The sequence below is a fragment of the Cottoperca gobio genome, chromosome 24 (genome assembly GCF_900634415.1).
Source record: "Cottoperca gobio chromosome 24, fCotGob3.1, whole genome shotgun sequence".
Taxonomy (NCBI): domain Eukaryota; kingdom Metazoa; phylum Chordata; class Actinopteri; order Perciformes; family Bovichtidae; genus Cottoperca; species Cottoperca gobio.
Window position 1 is genome coordinate 7,990,672 of NC_041378.1, and position 15,387 is coordinate 8,006,058.

Below are 15,387 nucleotides of genomic sequence, written 5' to 3' on the forward strand. Positions count from 1 at the left end.
ATATATATTTTAAAAAAATAACACCTTCAATTTCAGGGCGCGGGGCTCCGTTGGGGGGGCTGCAACGCCCGTCCAATACAATGGTAGGGGAAACACTGCAGAGTATACATGAAGACATTAGTATTTTGATCAGGGATTGTGCACAACACAAAACCTTTACACTCATCAGGGTTTACACTGATCAATGGCAGTGCCAACGTGGAAGATGGAGAGAACAACAGACGTATTGACAGCAAGAATGGATTTTACAGGAAGCCGGTCCCTACAGTCACACAGTGAACGGCTGCGGTGTGGCTTTGTTTTCAGACATGCATGTAATGAGAGTATAAGCAATCTTTGCTTTAAAAGATGATGCCCATTCTTAACTATAAAAAAGAATCCATAAAGAAGCAAAAGTTAAGATGAATTGCACGGGTTTTGCATTTATTTTTTTATAGAAGTTTGAGGAATAATAAATCTGTCAAAATAAAATGCATATTGCACAAGTGTTTCCGTAACTTACTTTAATTAATCGGGTGTACGGCTAACGTATTATAGCAATAAAGAATATTCAGATTGTATTCGCACAGTTTGCATGAGAAATATCAAGTCTGAAGATATCGGCCCATTCTTTGTTACGGTCCCCAAGGGACAACGGATGGAGATTATTGAATATCAGTGGGGCACTGCCACTAGCTGCTCCAGGAATGACTCAAATAATGCATTCACATAATTAACGTTTATTAAGTCTTGCATGTGGTGTGTCTGGAGGAACACATGGCACACACACATTCTATTCAGCCTCACAAAGTCAGTCTCAGATGTATTGATTATTCAACACTGCGGCCTCACAGATTTATTTATATTTTTTCTGTATTTTCAACTGTCTGAGATTACTGATGCCTAGTCATATTCCACAAACTGTGTCATAGTCAGATGTTTTTGAACTGCATAGATACACCTCCCTCCTAGGGCTGCTGCTGCAAGAGACTGAAACATACATGGTAGAAACAGGCTGTAGATGTAGATCTATTTGGTGAAACCTTTCATTTTTGCTTCTACAGTCAGTACCTGCCAGGGTGGCTGGAGTTCTGCCCAGGACCAAAGTCGAGAGCAATGTCTTCACTGCTGTTTTTCTTAGCCACACAGTGAACCCACACCATGCAAATGGTATAGCTGGACTTGGAATCTATTAAGTAAATTGACCAGGGACGCCTAGACTGACGTGATTAATATAAATCATTTGTGCCTCTTTGTATGTGGAACTTGTGGGACTGTCTGTGGATGTGAAAAAGGCTTTAGCTCTCTATGATGAATGAATGCCCAGTGCAGGCTGGTCTAGCTAATAGAACTGCATGGAAGATGAATGGTAAACGTTTCAAAAGGCAGAGATCATGATCAAAATCCTCATCATGCGTCTCCGAGGATCAAAGGCTTATTGGACAAAACACAATTCACTCTCCAAAGCTGAAATAGACTGCCTGGCTATGTTTAGATAATAAAATCTAATACAGAAAGTAAACAAATAATGTCTTCCTGTGAGTGTGCCTTACTCACTTTAAATAGCTCTGCTCATCCATCTCACAGATATTCTTAATAACGCAGAGGGACATTTAATGAGCCTTTGCAATACGTGGACTGAGTGTCTGGCTTGTTATTGGAAACAGCTTTGCTTCTAAACTGTTGGATAAAATGAGGCAATGGTTGATAATATATATATATAGACATAGAATATATACATTTATATTTCGACGACCACGACGACGACGACATTCATCAAAGAGCCATGGGTCGGTTTTGAATCCGGGCTGCTGCAGGAAGGACTCAGCCTTCATAGATGGGGAGGCTCTACCAGGTGAGCTACCGGTGCACCCCAGTACATAATTGTATGTTTACATTGATATCCATGATGTTGGTAAACATGAGATGCTGTGTAGCACAACCTGTTCAGGAAATTAGTTACATGATGTATCACCCACTTTACCGTGTAACATAATCTGAAGTTCATAATAGTGTTCAATTCAGTAAGTAAATATCGCTGACATGTATTTGCATAATTCATAGTTCATTTGCAAATGTCAGTGGTAAATGACTGTCAGCCATGGGCGATCATTCGTCATCCCAACCCTACTGCACAAGTCCTGTTTTTCAATGATGTGCAAGCAGCACCAACGAGACATGGAGTTAGACGATGACTTGAATATTTAGGGAAGTACAGTTATCAGATACAATAGTCACAACACACAATCTGATAGAGTTGACATGGACCAACTCTTTTCCATCGTGATAGTAATGTCCAGCAGTAGCATGACTCAGGTTAATGTGACGAACAGTGAATCAGCCTCCAGTCTATAGCATCATCCTGGTTGCCTGTGCAGCTCAGGTGGATCTTTTTTATGACATGCTGCACCTGTGTGTCACGGCCACTGTCTAAAGTGCTAATCCAGAGGCTCCCAGGGATGCAGGGGAGGACTTGTTGTCCTTGATACACTGAAGGGCATTTTTTCCCACTGATAACAATGATGATGCAATTTTCACAGCGGGTGAGATTTGCCATCTCAGACATTCTGTGCTCAGCTGGTATTTTGTTTTCCTTTTAGCTGGCGTCTCTGAGCGGATATCAGACCCTGGCACTGTCATGCCACCTGAAACACAGAGCATTTCAAACAGCATAGCATCTGTAGAAGATCAATATAGCCTGTTAAAATACACAAACTATTGTAATATGTGTCCTATTAGTTTTAATACCTGCCTTGTTCTTACTGCAATGGTATCCTTGTGTTACCTGAACCTTCCTTTTGATTAATATCCCCAACACGACTGAAATCATTAATGTATTATATCTTTGTGTGTGTATTTTATACAATAAAAGTACTGCTTTCTTTGGACCAACACAAGGTTAATGTTATCTTTAACATTGCTGTAGTAACTATACACTTGTGATTGTGACACATGAGTATTTGGTGCTTCTTGACTTGGAAATGTGAAATGTGCTACCTTTTCAAAATAAATGTAATATGCTCATTGCTGTGGAACGTTATTGTAATCTGCACACAGTTGACTGTTTTATATAGTTCATTTGGGTACTTTATATAGAGGACGTGCATACTGAGGACTATACTAAAAATGTCTTTGTTATAGTAAAATCTTCACCTTTGGGCATAAATGCCAGGACATTGGATTTATTCAGATACGGTCACCCTTCATACAAATGCATTACCATCACCAAACCCATCTGCTTTGATGGTGGGATTAAACCATTCAGTGTGATTTACACCCTAAAAAGTTTTTCCTCCTCAGGGTTTATTTCACTTTACAGTAGGGAAATGGTTTGTCTCAGTTGATGGATCCATTAATGAATAAAAGAGAAGGTGTACTGCAGAAGCACTTTTGAAAAATGGGTGCGTGCTGCTTTAAATTAGCAGAATGAATGTGCCTGTTAAAGAAGGAGCAGAAGGAATAAATACAAGCTGGTGGCTTGCAGGGACATTGTAAGCACGAATAGGCTGAACACGGGAACACAGTGTATTTTCTCTGCACATTCTGGATTGAATGGTTCTTGTTTATTCATCTACATCATAAAAAGCCCCCTATGTGACAGTTGCAAATGCTCTCTAATGCCTACGCTAATGTGATCTGGAGGAACCGGTGTAGGTGATTGGCAGATCCTGCGAACTACACATACTTTATAAAATGAATCACTGGGAATACATTTGTGGAATAAATGCCACATGTTGGAAACCAATTACATGGGCATCCATTAAGTGACAAACCCTAGAACAGAGCACAAACTGCACTGTAATCACATTACTTTTCCTGAATGCAGTAATTACTCTGCTTGGTCAAAAAGAAGAAGAAAAGCATGTCACTCATTTCATATTCAGTTATTGTGAATATTTTTAAGAGCATTTAAAAATCCACAATGATTTTCTTCCACTAGCACACGTGCATGGTTCATTCCACCCACCCATCCATCCCCGCTGACACCCTCACGAGGTGCTGTCTGCTGAAGGGACTCACTGAAAGGTAATGAGAATATCAATTATGCTTAAGGAGAAAACTCTTCCCTCCTCCCGACTCCACTAACTTTCTTAAATCAGGGACAAGTAACACAAACACTCTATCAAAAAAAGCAATATATCCTTAATAGGAGTCTAGGCACACATTCAGAATTGACAACAAAACAGTATTCCAATAATTTCTTATTATGTATGCATTAAAATGGTCTGGCAGGCATGTTGTTTTCGTTATTTAGGAGATGGGTCGGAATAGCATCTGTCGGATTAATAAATAAAGATGAAATGCTGTCAAGCTCTCTGAGAGAGATGGGGCGGCGCTGCATTCTTCAATGTCTGGGATCGGAATACCTCTCTCACAGAGAGGGACAGGCATTGTCCTTATTTTAGGTTTTTGGAATTGATTTGTTGCTTTGGCAAGAAGGACCGAGCATTAAGACCTTTTGAGGAAAAAAAAAGAGATTCTTTTTTTGTTCTGAATTAAAAAGGGTAAATTGATACACAACCATGCAATAGCAATGTGGACTAACCCTTTACCGAGGAGCACAGCGTGTTGGATAAGAGCAAACAGCGGTATTGTTATATAGTGATATTTTTTATTTGCTGTATATTCATATTCATTGTTGTCCAACACATCAGCTAAACATTGCCTTCTGAAATGTCAACTCTATGTATTGATCATTACAAAAAAGGCTAAAAGAAAAGGTCTTTCCAAGCCCCCCTGCAGACATTAACTGAAAACTACTAACAGTGTCATGAAGCTCAGTCCAAGTGCACAATTTCCAACTGTGTGTGCTAAATGGCAGAGGGTAATTCCTGAAGTTAAAAGCTAACACATCACAGTAGGATTAATTGCTTGGAACATCTATGCTGTCAGCCAGCAGAACTCTCTCCAAATACTTGGGGATCAACCAGATTTCGAAAGCCACTCAGCTGAAGTGGGTCATTTACTTGAATTAGATTGAAGTGGAAATAAGTTAATTTAATTGCTATAGGTTATTTCACCTTCTGGCTCCTTTCATGCTGACGTATATTTTTCACACATTGTCAGGAATAATTTTAGTTTCCAAGAGTCCAGTCCAGTGGAGCTTTACATATATGTAAATTCTGCTTCAAATGTCAAGACTTCAGTATGAGCACACTCAATTCTCATGTCTCTGGGTAAGAGATGGATGATCGCAGTTGTCCAAACTTCTGGATGAAGTCAGCCTGAGCCTGGACTAAAGCCTCCTCATCTACGTACACTGCCGGCCTCCTGGTTGCAACAAAGTACTGCACCTTCCTCAGGCTCCAGCCAAGGATGTACATGAGCAGTCCACACACAGCTGCGGTCGACCTGCCGACTCCAGCATTACAGTGAACATAGACAGTGTGGCCATTCTCCAAGAGACCATGGAGCAAGAAAACAGCTTGGGGAAGCATTCTGATCCGACCTGCAGAAGAAAACAATAACACATAATACATTTAAAGCAGAAGGCTTGCGATATTCTATGTTTTTCTTATCTCAATAAATCCCATAAAAAGACAAAATCCAACAATGTGTTTGTCTCAATACTTTCCCTGCTCCGTTTGTGGCACCATTTTTTGGGCACTGTAGTTTTTAACAAACATTATTCAAACAGAAGTGTATATAGTGCAAGTATCTAGTATATAAATGACCTGTATAGATTAACTATGAATATGGAACTACTTTGCATCACCTTTGGAGAAGAAACTTGACTGCTGAAGAAATATGTCCTGACTGTTAGCAACCCATGCATACTTAAAATGCACATTTATCACAATCCTTTTGCAGGTTGCTGGAGTCTATAGCAAAAGATCACACTGTCAGGAGGAATAAACTGCAAATATTGACAAGTATATAGTAGGATCTCTATTTCGGGTTTGCAAATATGTTTTTGCTCGAACTGTTTTGTGAGTGACGCAACACACTGTAACATTCTGGTTAAAGGACACCTTGGGAGCTGATGGTTATGTTTCGCTATAAATGCACCAATCGCAGATCCTTTACGTTTATCTCTTGCATTCATCCTGTTCTAGAAACGGTAAATAAAATAAATAATCCATGCTGATTTTCATACCTTGAAATACTTGAATTGGAACCCTCAGGTAGCTTTCCAAGGTAGAAAAACAAATAGCGACGAAGGATGAATAAGTTAGGAGCTTTTCAGCCGGACGATTAAGACTTGACTTGTCTGTGCTGTGCTGTGCTGTATATACACGGCCAAAGTGTCTTTGAGAAAGACATTGAGTCCCGAACAGCTCCAAGCTGTATCTGTCACCTCACTCTGATTTGACGAAATACTATTATTATTACTCCATTTACTCGTGTATGTCTACAGAATTCTCCTTACCCTCCGTGCTCATGTCAGGTGTGGGTATCCACACATACACCAGGCCACAGTCTTTGTACAAATGCATCATGGTCTCCGGGGTCATGGCTTCCCCAGGGTTGTGCCTGCAGCCACTGGAGTTGTTCACCACATCCCACTCTGTCTGGAAGTTCATCACTGCAGTAATCCCCAATTCCTGCTTCATCTTTACGGTCACATGTTCCACCTGTCGAGGGCAGCTGCCCAGCCAAATACGTGGCAGCACCCTAGTGAAATAAACAGGAATGCATTAACCGTTTCTATGTATGCAATTATAATAAATAATGTGTCATTATAATATGCTACATATGCTGAACCTGTACAGGTGGATATGATCAGATAGCGAGTCGTGTTTAAATGAAGGCACAAAGGATGAAAAGAGGAGATAAAGAAAACAGAAAAGTGATGATAAATGACAGCTTTACTGTATATATATTATAGGATAACATGGCCTAAATGCTTTGAATAGAGACTCAGACACTGAAAGCAAATAAAGAAATGGGTAGAGAGAGAGAGAGAGAGACTGATGGCTATAGTGATGGGTATGAGCACAGAATCTCAAGTTACTCCTGAGCAAAATGACACGTTATTTTTTGAAAACTGTCCAACAGGCAGATCAGAGGAAAGCTGACCTCAACAAGTAAGATAACAAGCACAAGGGTTCATCTCTCTCTCTCTGTTTGTTTGTTTCTCCTCCCTCTCTCCCTCATAGCTGTGATGTTTTGTTGACATCTTGTCCCTCTAATTCTCCTCGAGACAACTACGGTCTGGGGCACACTCCATTTAGTGCTCATTAGCATGCATGAAGTCAACAACCAGAGGAGGTGAAGCTTAAAAAGAAGAAAGGACGCTGTTAATCTGTGATGTCCCAGAGTGGCTCTGCAGTGAAAGTCTCTGGTCGACTTGCTGTTATCAGATGGCCTCTCTTCTTTATATCACACATCCCTGCTAAATGGCTTTGTTGTAGGTGAAACAACTGTCCCTTTTTTGCTACTAAAGAATGATACACCTGTTTGTTCTAACCCTCACAGACAGTATCACTATATAACAATTTCTCTCCTCCTCCCCCCTGAATATCAGCGTGAGAGACGAAGCACCTGGTAGACAGCGCCTTTAAAATCTCTTTGAATCATATAATGAGTTATTGCATAGGTGAGTGTGTGTATGATACTTGGGGCTACACGGATGCAAGGTCTGAGAGACTAATTTGAAAAAGCTATTAATAGGAAAGACACAAGGGCACAGTTCTTACTACTGAACACAGGTCCTTGACATAAGCCTTGTAAGGTCTTCGGACACAAATTAAAACCTGATGGCACAAAACAAGCCTGCTCATTGTCATGCAAGGTATGTGCTCACTCCCTCATGGGTCGCAGGCTATGATTAAGTGTATGCTGGGTGTTGTGTGTGTGTGTGTGTGTGTGTGTGTGTGACTATTTTCTCATCAATTTGAGCCCAATATACAGGTTTAATGTATTCTCCAAACCGTCAATTATCTTTGAGTCAGGCACTTCAGAGGGTGTAACGTTGCATAAAACAGTCAAACCCAGTGGAGACAGACATTCATCCTCTGGGCATCTCGGATATCTGCACCAAAGTTCATGGCAACTCATGTACAAGTTGTTGAGATATTTCAACAGACATAGCCCTCGCAAGACCCAAGTTGTAGCATGAATACAAGTTTTAGCTATGGAGCGTTATATACATTATACATTTTTGGGCACATTAAAAAGAGAAAAGAAAGACTTGGCTGCTGAAATACTTAATACTTTGTTACTCTTGAAAACATGTAGAATCAAGAATCATGTAGACAGATTGGAAAAAGTGTTAAGGGTAACAGTGCATATTTTGACAGATTTATTTACATTTATGTGTGAGAAATAATAGAACAGAGTACGTGTATCTGTTTAGGATCCGTCTGTAAATGTAGCTTTATTTTGACTGGAGCATAGAGTGGCTGATTTTAATGTTATTACTATCGAGCCTGGAAGCTGTAAATTAATTAAATCAGCCAAACCTGTCATTGAGATGTTATGAGCTGACACAAACAACTCATTATATCTTTCTAATAGACTTTGTGAAAGTTATTTAAATACCTTAAATACCTCATATTTACCATATGAGTTGATGATGCAACTTTTTTCAAAGAACAATAATTTGCGAGTGACAGACGGCATTTATAACTAAATGGGAGAGAGCAAGGTTAAAAAACAAAGGAGTGAGCAGGCCTAAGAGGGTGATTGCTGCTTTGTCTGCCCTGTAAGAGAGCGACAACTTTAATCAACAAAGGGCAGTGTGACATGACTGCTCTGGCCTCTTCGCAGGACAACGTACTGAAGATTAATTTTCTCTAACAGATGTAGTATCATGACGAAACAGAATTCAAACTTGCACTGAGACTACAGAGTAATACATGATCTTTACTTTAAAAGATTGGTTGTGTTTGAAAACTGTAAGGAAGATAAGAGAAGGGGAGCTGACGTGACCCTCTGTGTTGTTTAAGAAGCATTCACACTTCAGCATGAGAATTGATTGGCCCCAGGGGACCTCATTAATTTTCATTATTATTAACTGTGCTACACACATCGGATGTCGCATCAGAAAGGCAGAAAACCTTCAACGAGCATCACATTTCATTAAAGTGTGTGTGTGTGTGTGTGTGTGTGTGTGTGTGTGTGGGGGGGGGGGGGGGGGGGGGGGGGATGATAGATCTCTATTTCTACTTGCTACAGGCTACATACAAGAGTGCTTTGGCAGTTTGCAGGTTTAGGTTTTTTTTTTTTTTTTTTTACATACAAGGTAAAGAATATATGAATGTCCAAACGACAGAAAATCCTTTAAAGTAATAGTTCAAAACTGTTTTTTGTTTGAATACTTAGTTTACCCACACAGACCAAATGTTCTCTTCAACTGGGAGATCCTAGAGGTAAAGCTCAGCAACAACAGCAACAACAAACACCCTGAGGCTCTGATGCTGGTGGGCATCTTGCTAAAGTAAAGTACATCAGCAGGTTGCAGGACTGATTTTAAGTATGTCACCCATGCTGCCCAATTCTAACACTCTGAAGTCATGCTACCAACATTTTGAGACCGATTTGTTCAATCTTTCAACTGAAACGGTGATGTGTTTTACTTTTAGACATTCACAGCATTCCCATACAACATTACACTGACTTTGTTTGTAGTGTACTGTATTACCTGGAGAAATGAATGGCCTTCTGACCTGCCACACTGAAGTAAAAGTTGGTGGTGTGTTTCATCTCATCTGTGTGTCCTGTTTCTTCTATCCAGTGACCAATCGGATGGCAGTAAACTCCATCCACCACGTTCATCTCATCATATGAACAACATCTGTCATGGCTCGGACTGCTACCTGGCAACAAGGAAGACAACCTTTCTGCAGGTGTGTGACCAACTACCCATTTTAGGATGTTTTTTATATAAATCAAATCAAATCAAATTTATTTGTATAGCCCAATATCACAAATTATACATTTGTCTCAGTGTGCTTTACAGACTGTACAGGTTACGACATCTTCTGTCCTTAGACCCTCGCATCGCACAAGGAAACACTTCCTAAAAGAAACCCCAAAATTAAAGGGGAAAAAATGGAAGAAACCTCAGGGAGAGCAACTGAGGAGGGATCCCTCTCCCAGGACGGACAGACGTGCAATAGATGTCGTGTGTACAGAATAAACAACATAGTACAAATACAACATTTGACAGAAATTATGTTGTGTTGGAAAAAAAATAAATAGAAAGTATGGATGAATCCAGGAAAATGTCAAAAAGGCTTCCCGGTGTCCAGCAGGACCAGGGCAGCAAGCGCAGCCACGATTCATGATCCTGACGTAAACTTTATCAGTGGCAACCTGCCACATGAGAGACAGACACTCCGGGGATGATGCCCCGGATGATGCGTTAGTAACATACATTTACATAAATGCATACAGATTGAGAGGGAGAAGAAGAGAGGGAGGGGAGGAGAGAGGAAGAGAAGGAAGAGAGCAGGGAGGTGTCCCCCGGCAGTCTAAGCCTATAGCAGCATAACTAGGGGCTGATCCAGGGCAAACCTGAGCCAGCCCTAACTATGTCTGCCTCCCGAACACAAACTGGAAGCTGGTTCCACTGGAGAGGAGCTTGATAGCTGAAGGCTCTGGCTCCCATTGTACTCTTAGAGACTCTAGGAACTACAAGTAACCCTGCAGTCTGGGAGCGTAATGCTCTAGTTGGTTTATAAGGTACTATGAGATCTTTAAGATATGCTGGAGCCTGACCATTAATTGATTTGTAAGTCAGGAGAAGGATTTTGAATTCTATTCTGTATTTTACTGGGAGCCAGTGCAGAGCAGCTAATACAGGAGTAATATGATCCCGTTTCCTTGTTCTTGTCAATACACGTGCCGCTGCATTTTGGATCAACTGAAGAGTCTTAAGCGACTTTTTGGGACAACCTGATAACAATGAGTTGCAGTAATCCAGCCTTGAAGTAACAAATGCATGGACTAGTTTTTCTGCATCATTTTGAGACAGGATGTCACAAAATGACATATATATATATATATATATATATATATATATATATATATATATATATATATATATATATATATATATATATATATATATATATATAAACAAATACAGGCATATGTCGCCTATATTTCTCTTTGACGGTCAACATATACTATTTATTATTAAATTATATTTTGAATACTGAGGTCTATTGTGGATGATACTTTTGTACTGTTATAAATTATATTTAGTTATACAATTCAATGGAGGACTTTTAATTATAATGTAATATGTTTACACTGTTAAAATACTTACTAAAACGTCAGTAAAGTGTACAAGTGCTCTGAAATCGTTGAGCCACTGAGCATTTAGTAAGTAGTGTCACTTTACCGCCATCATGTGGCAGTAAGAATACATTACACAATATAAACCAAACATGGCGGAGTTATTTTCGTCTTTTTACTGAAACGTTTACCCTTCGATGGGAATTACATTTAATCTGTGTGAATTCTCAAAAATAGACAGTTGGATGTATACCTTCCCAGATATAAGCGCCGCTGACTCTTTTGACGAACTTGAACCACAGTGTGTCTTTGAACGGCTCTGCCAGCTGCACGTCGCCGATCCATAGACCCGGTTCGTGCGTTGACAGGAGCTTCTGTGAGGCTTTCATCTGAACCGCTCCGCTCAAGTCCCAGTGGCCCATTTCTGCACGCGAACCCAAAACAAAGACCTTTACATCCGAAGACTCCGGAGTGAGAATAACACCGAACCTGAACAACATTGTGTGCAACCTTAACTAAATGACATGTCCTCAATCGTTAAGTGTGGCGAGCGTGGGTTATTATAGCTCGTGCATTAAGTCCGCGTGCCCCATTGACTGTCTAAAATTAATCGGACCGTATTTTTGGACAGTGTAGTTTGGAGCAAAGAGGAGCTAGAAAGAATGAAGTCCCACTCTGTTAGAATTACTGCGCACTAATCAGCCACACAGATAGAGATAGATAGATCCGCAGATCTAGATAGATAGTGCTGTGGATCTGCATTGCATTATATTGACAGATGTTTCTATTATTTGTCATATTGGGTTATATCAATGAAATGGACTATTTAGTAGTAGGTAGATAGATATAGATAGACCTAGATCAATAGAGGGTTGTGGAATTGCATTGCATTATATTGTTAGGCGTTTCTATAATTTAGTAGAAGACTCTCTACTACAGGGGTCGGGAACCTTTTTGGCTGGGAGAGCCATAAAAGCTAAATATTTTTTTATGTATTTCCTTGAGAGCCATATATAAAAATATATAAATTTGAATGCAACTTTATGCGTGCATTTTTTAAGAATAACACGTCTCCGATTACTAATAGCAGTATCAGTGTTGCATTGAACAGGTGCTCTTTTATTAAATAAACTAAACGCTTACGTTATTTATCTCATTTATGTGCACGTTTCAGTGTTTACACGGGTGTCAAACTCAAGGCAATTATATCCGGCCCGCGAGAAAATATCATATGTCTGTCATAACTGGCCCGCCAGTTTTGGTAATTAAATCAATGCATGGCACAACCACGGGAAAAGACATTTGAGGAAGTATCTAAATGTGTGAATGAAATGAAAGTTTTTGGAAAGCAAAGGGAAACACACCACAGATCTTTGGGACGATGTGAGCTGGCCTGTTTGTGCGACATAACGAAGCATCTCACTGTTAAACCTGCAGCTTCATTGCCATGTGATCACGGACATGTTTGATGCAGTAAGAGCTTTATAAGCCAAGCTGCCTGTGGGAGACTCTGATGCAGAAGGAAACTTTGGTCACTACGTGTTTCCAAACACTGACAAACCATCTCCACCGCTGTGTTCCCGACAGCATTCTGCTCATAAACTGAGCGCAGTTGCCGACTTTGCAGCTCCATCCATCCATCCATCCATCCATCCATCGTCTACCGCTTATCCGGGATCGGGTCGCGGGGGCAGCAGCTCCAGTAAGGAACCCCAATCTTCCCTTCTCCGGGCCACATCCTCCAGCTCCGACTGGGGGATCCCGAGGCGTTCCCAGGCCAGAGAGGAGATATAATCTCTCCACCGAGTCCTGGGTCTTCCCCGGGGTCTCCTCCCAGCTGGACGTGCCTGGAACACCTCCCTAGGGAGGCGCCCAGGTGGCATCCTTACTAGATGCCCGAACCACCTCAACTGGCTCCTTTCAACGTAAAGGAGCAGCGGCTCTACTCCGAGTCTCTCACAGATGGCTGAGCTTCTCACCCTATCTCTAAGGGAGACGCCAGCCACCCGTCTGAGAAAACCCATTTCGGCCGCTTGTACCCGTGATCTCGTTCTTTCGGTCATGACCCAGCCTTCATGACCATAGGTGAGGGTAGGAACGAAGATCGACCGGTAGATTGAGAGCTTTGCCTTCTGGCTCAGCTCTCTTTTCGTCACAACGGTGCGGTAAAGTGACTGTAATACCGCCCCCGCTGCTCCGATTCTCCGGCCAATCTCTCGCTCCATTGTCCCCTCACTTGCAAACAAGACCCCGAGGTACTTAAACTCCTTCACTTGGGGTAATGGCTCATTCCCTACCCGGAGTAGGCAATCCACCGGTTTCCTGCTGAGAGCCATGGCCTCAGATTTGGAGGTGCTGATCCTCATCCCAACCGCTTCATACTCGGCTGCGAACCGATCCAGTGACTGTTGAAGGTCACAGACCGATGATGCCATAAGGACCACATCATCTGCAAAGAGCAGCGATGAGATCCTCAGGTCACCGAACTGCAACCCCTCTCCTCCACGACTACGCCTCGATATCCTATCCATGAAAATCACGAACAGGATTGGTGATAAAGCGCAGCCCTGGCGGAGGCCAACATTCACTGGAAACGAGTCCGACTTACTGCCGAGTATTCGGACACAACTCTCGCTTTGGGCGTACAGGGATTGGATGGCCCTCAATAGTGACCCCCTCACCCCATACTCCCGCAGCACCTCCCACAGTATCACCCGGGGGACCCGGTCATATGCCTTCTCCAGATCCACAAAACACATGTAGACCGGATGGGCGTACTCCCAGGCCCCCTCCAGGATCCTTGCGAGAGTGAAGAGTTGGTCCGTTGTTCCACGACCAGGACGGAATCCGCATTGTTCCTCTTCAATCAGAGGTTCGACTACCGGCTGAACCCTCCTTTCCAGTACCTTGGAGTAGACTTTACCAGGGAGGCTGAGAAGTGTGATACCCCTGTAGTTGGCACACACTCTCTGGTCCCCCTTTTTAAATAGGGGAACCACCACCCCGGTCTGCCAACCCCTAGGCACTGTCCCAGACTTCCACGCAATGTTGACGAGGCGTGTCAACCAAGACAGCCCCTCAACACCCAAAGCCTTCAGCATTTCTGGACGGATCTCATCAACCCCTGCGGCTTTGCCACTGTGGAGTTGTTTGACTACCTCAGTGACTTCCATCAGGGAAATTGACGATGATCCCCCATCAGCTTCCAGCTCTGCCTCCACCATAGAGGGCGTGTTAGTCGGATTCAGGAGTTCCTCAAAGTGCTCCTTCCACCGGCCGATAACCTTCTCAGTTGAAGTCAGCAGGGTCCCACCCTTGCTGTACACAGCTTGGATGGTTCCTCGCTTCCCCCTCCTGAGGTGCCGGATGGTTTTCCAGAAGCACCTTGGTGCCGACCGAAAGTCCTTCTCCATAGCTTCTCCGAACTTCTCCCACACCCGCTGCTTTGCCTCTGATACGGCAGAAGCTGCCGCCCTTCTAGTCCTTCGATACCCTGCAACTGTTTCCGGAGTCCTCCCGGATAACATAACCCGGAAGGACTCCTTCTTCAGTCGGACGGCTTCCCTGACCACCGGGGTCCACCACGGTGTTCGAGGGTTACCGCCCCTTGAGGCACCTAAGACCTTGAGACCACAGCTCATCACCGCAGCTTCAGCAATAGAGGTTTTGAACATCGCCCACTCAGGTTCAATGCCCCCAACCTCCACAGGGATGGCTGAAAAGCTCCGCCGGAGGTGTGAGTTAAAGATCCCCAGGACAGGGGCTTCCTCCAGACGTTCCCAGTTCACCCGCACTACCCGTTTGGGTTTACCAGGTCTGTCCAGCGTCTTCCCCCACCCCTTGATCCAACTCACCACCAGATGGTGATCAGTCTACAGCTCCGCCCCTCTCTTCACCCGAGTGTCCAAAACATGCGGCCTCAGGTCAGATGATACGATTACGAAATCGATCATTGACCTTTGGCCTAGGGTGCTCTGGTACCACGTGCACTTATGAGCATCCTTATGTTCGAACATGGTGTTTGTTATGGCCATTCCATGGCTAGCACAGAAGTCCAATAACAAACGACCGTTCGGGTTTAGATCAGGGAGGCCCTTCCTCCCAATCACGCCTCTCCAGGTGTCTCCATCGTTTCCCACGTGTGCGTTGAAGTCTCCCAGCAAGACTACGGAGTCCCCTACTGGAGCCCCCTGCAGGGCTCCATTCAGGGTCTCCAAGAAG

The 15,387-nt window shown here is 42.8% G+C and overlaps 1 protein-coding gene across 2 annotated transcripts; it reads right to left on the reverse strand.

The window, feature by feature from the left end:
* Positions 1-3,500: 3,500 nt before the first annotated feature.
* epm2a (EPM2A glucan phosphatase, laforin) lies at positions 3,501-11,858 on the reverse strand. 2 transcript variants are annotated; one of them, XM_029425962.1, is made up of 4 exons: positions 11,420-11,858; positions 9,566-9,740; positions 6,350-6,594; positions 3,501-5,428 (listed from the first exon to the last, which is right to left on the reverse strand). In XM_029425962.1, exons 1-4 carry the CDS (start codon positions 11,664-11,666, stop codon positions 5,145-5,147), a joined length of 951 nt encoding a protein of 316 aa, XP_029281822.1. In that variant the 5' UTR covers positions 11,667-11,858; the 3' UTR covers positions 3,501-5,144. The 2 variants fall into 2 exon arrangements, with proteins under 2 accessions (XP_029281822.1, XP_029281823.1); XM_029425963.1 differs by having other exon boundaries at positions 9,566-9,736; positions 11,420-11,655.
* Between the last annotated feature and the right edge of the window lie 3,529 nt (positions 11,859-15,387).

What these genes read in the sequence shown, in the direction of transcription:
- epm2a (XM_029425962.1), bottom strand. Translation starts at nt 11,666, where the DNA reads ATGTTGTTCAGGTTCGGTGTTATTCTCACTCCGGAGTCTTCGGATGTA. An exon ending in CGGCGCTTATATCTGGGAAG is followed by an intron (nt 9,741 to 11,419) that starts GTATACATCCAA and finishes CCTTGTTGCCAG; the next exon opens with GTAGCAGTCCGAGCCATGAC. An exon ending in ACCTGACATGAGCACGGAGG is followed by an intron (nt 5,429 to 6,349) that starts GTAAGGAGAATT and finishes TTTCTTCTGCAG; the next exon opens with GTCGGATCAGAATGCTTCCC.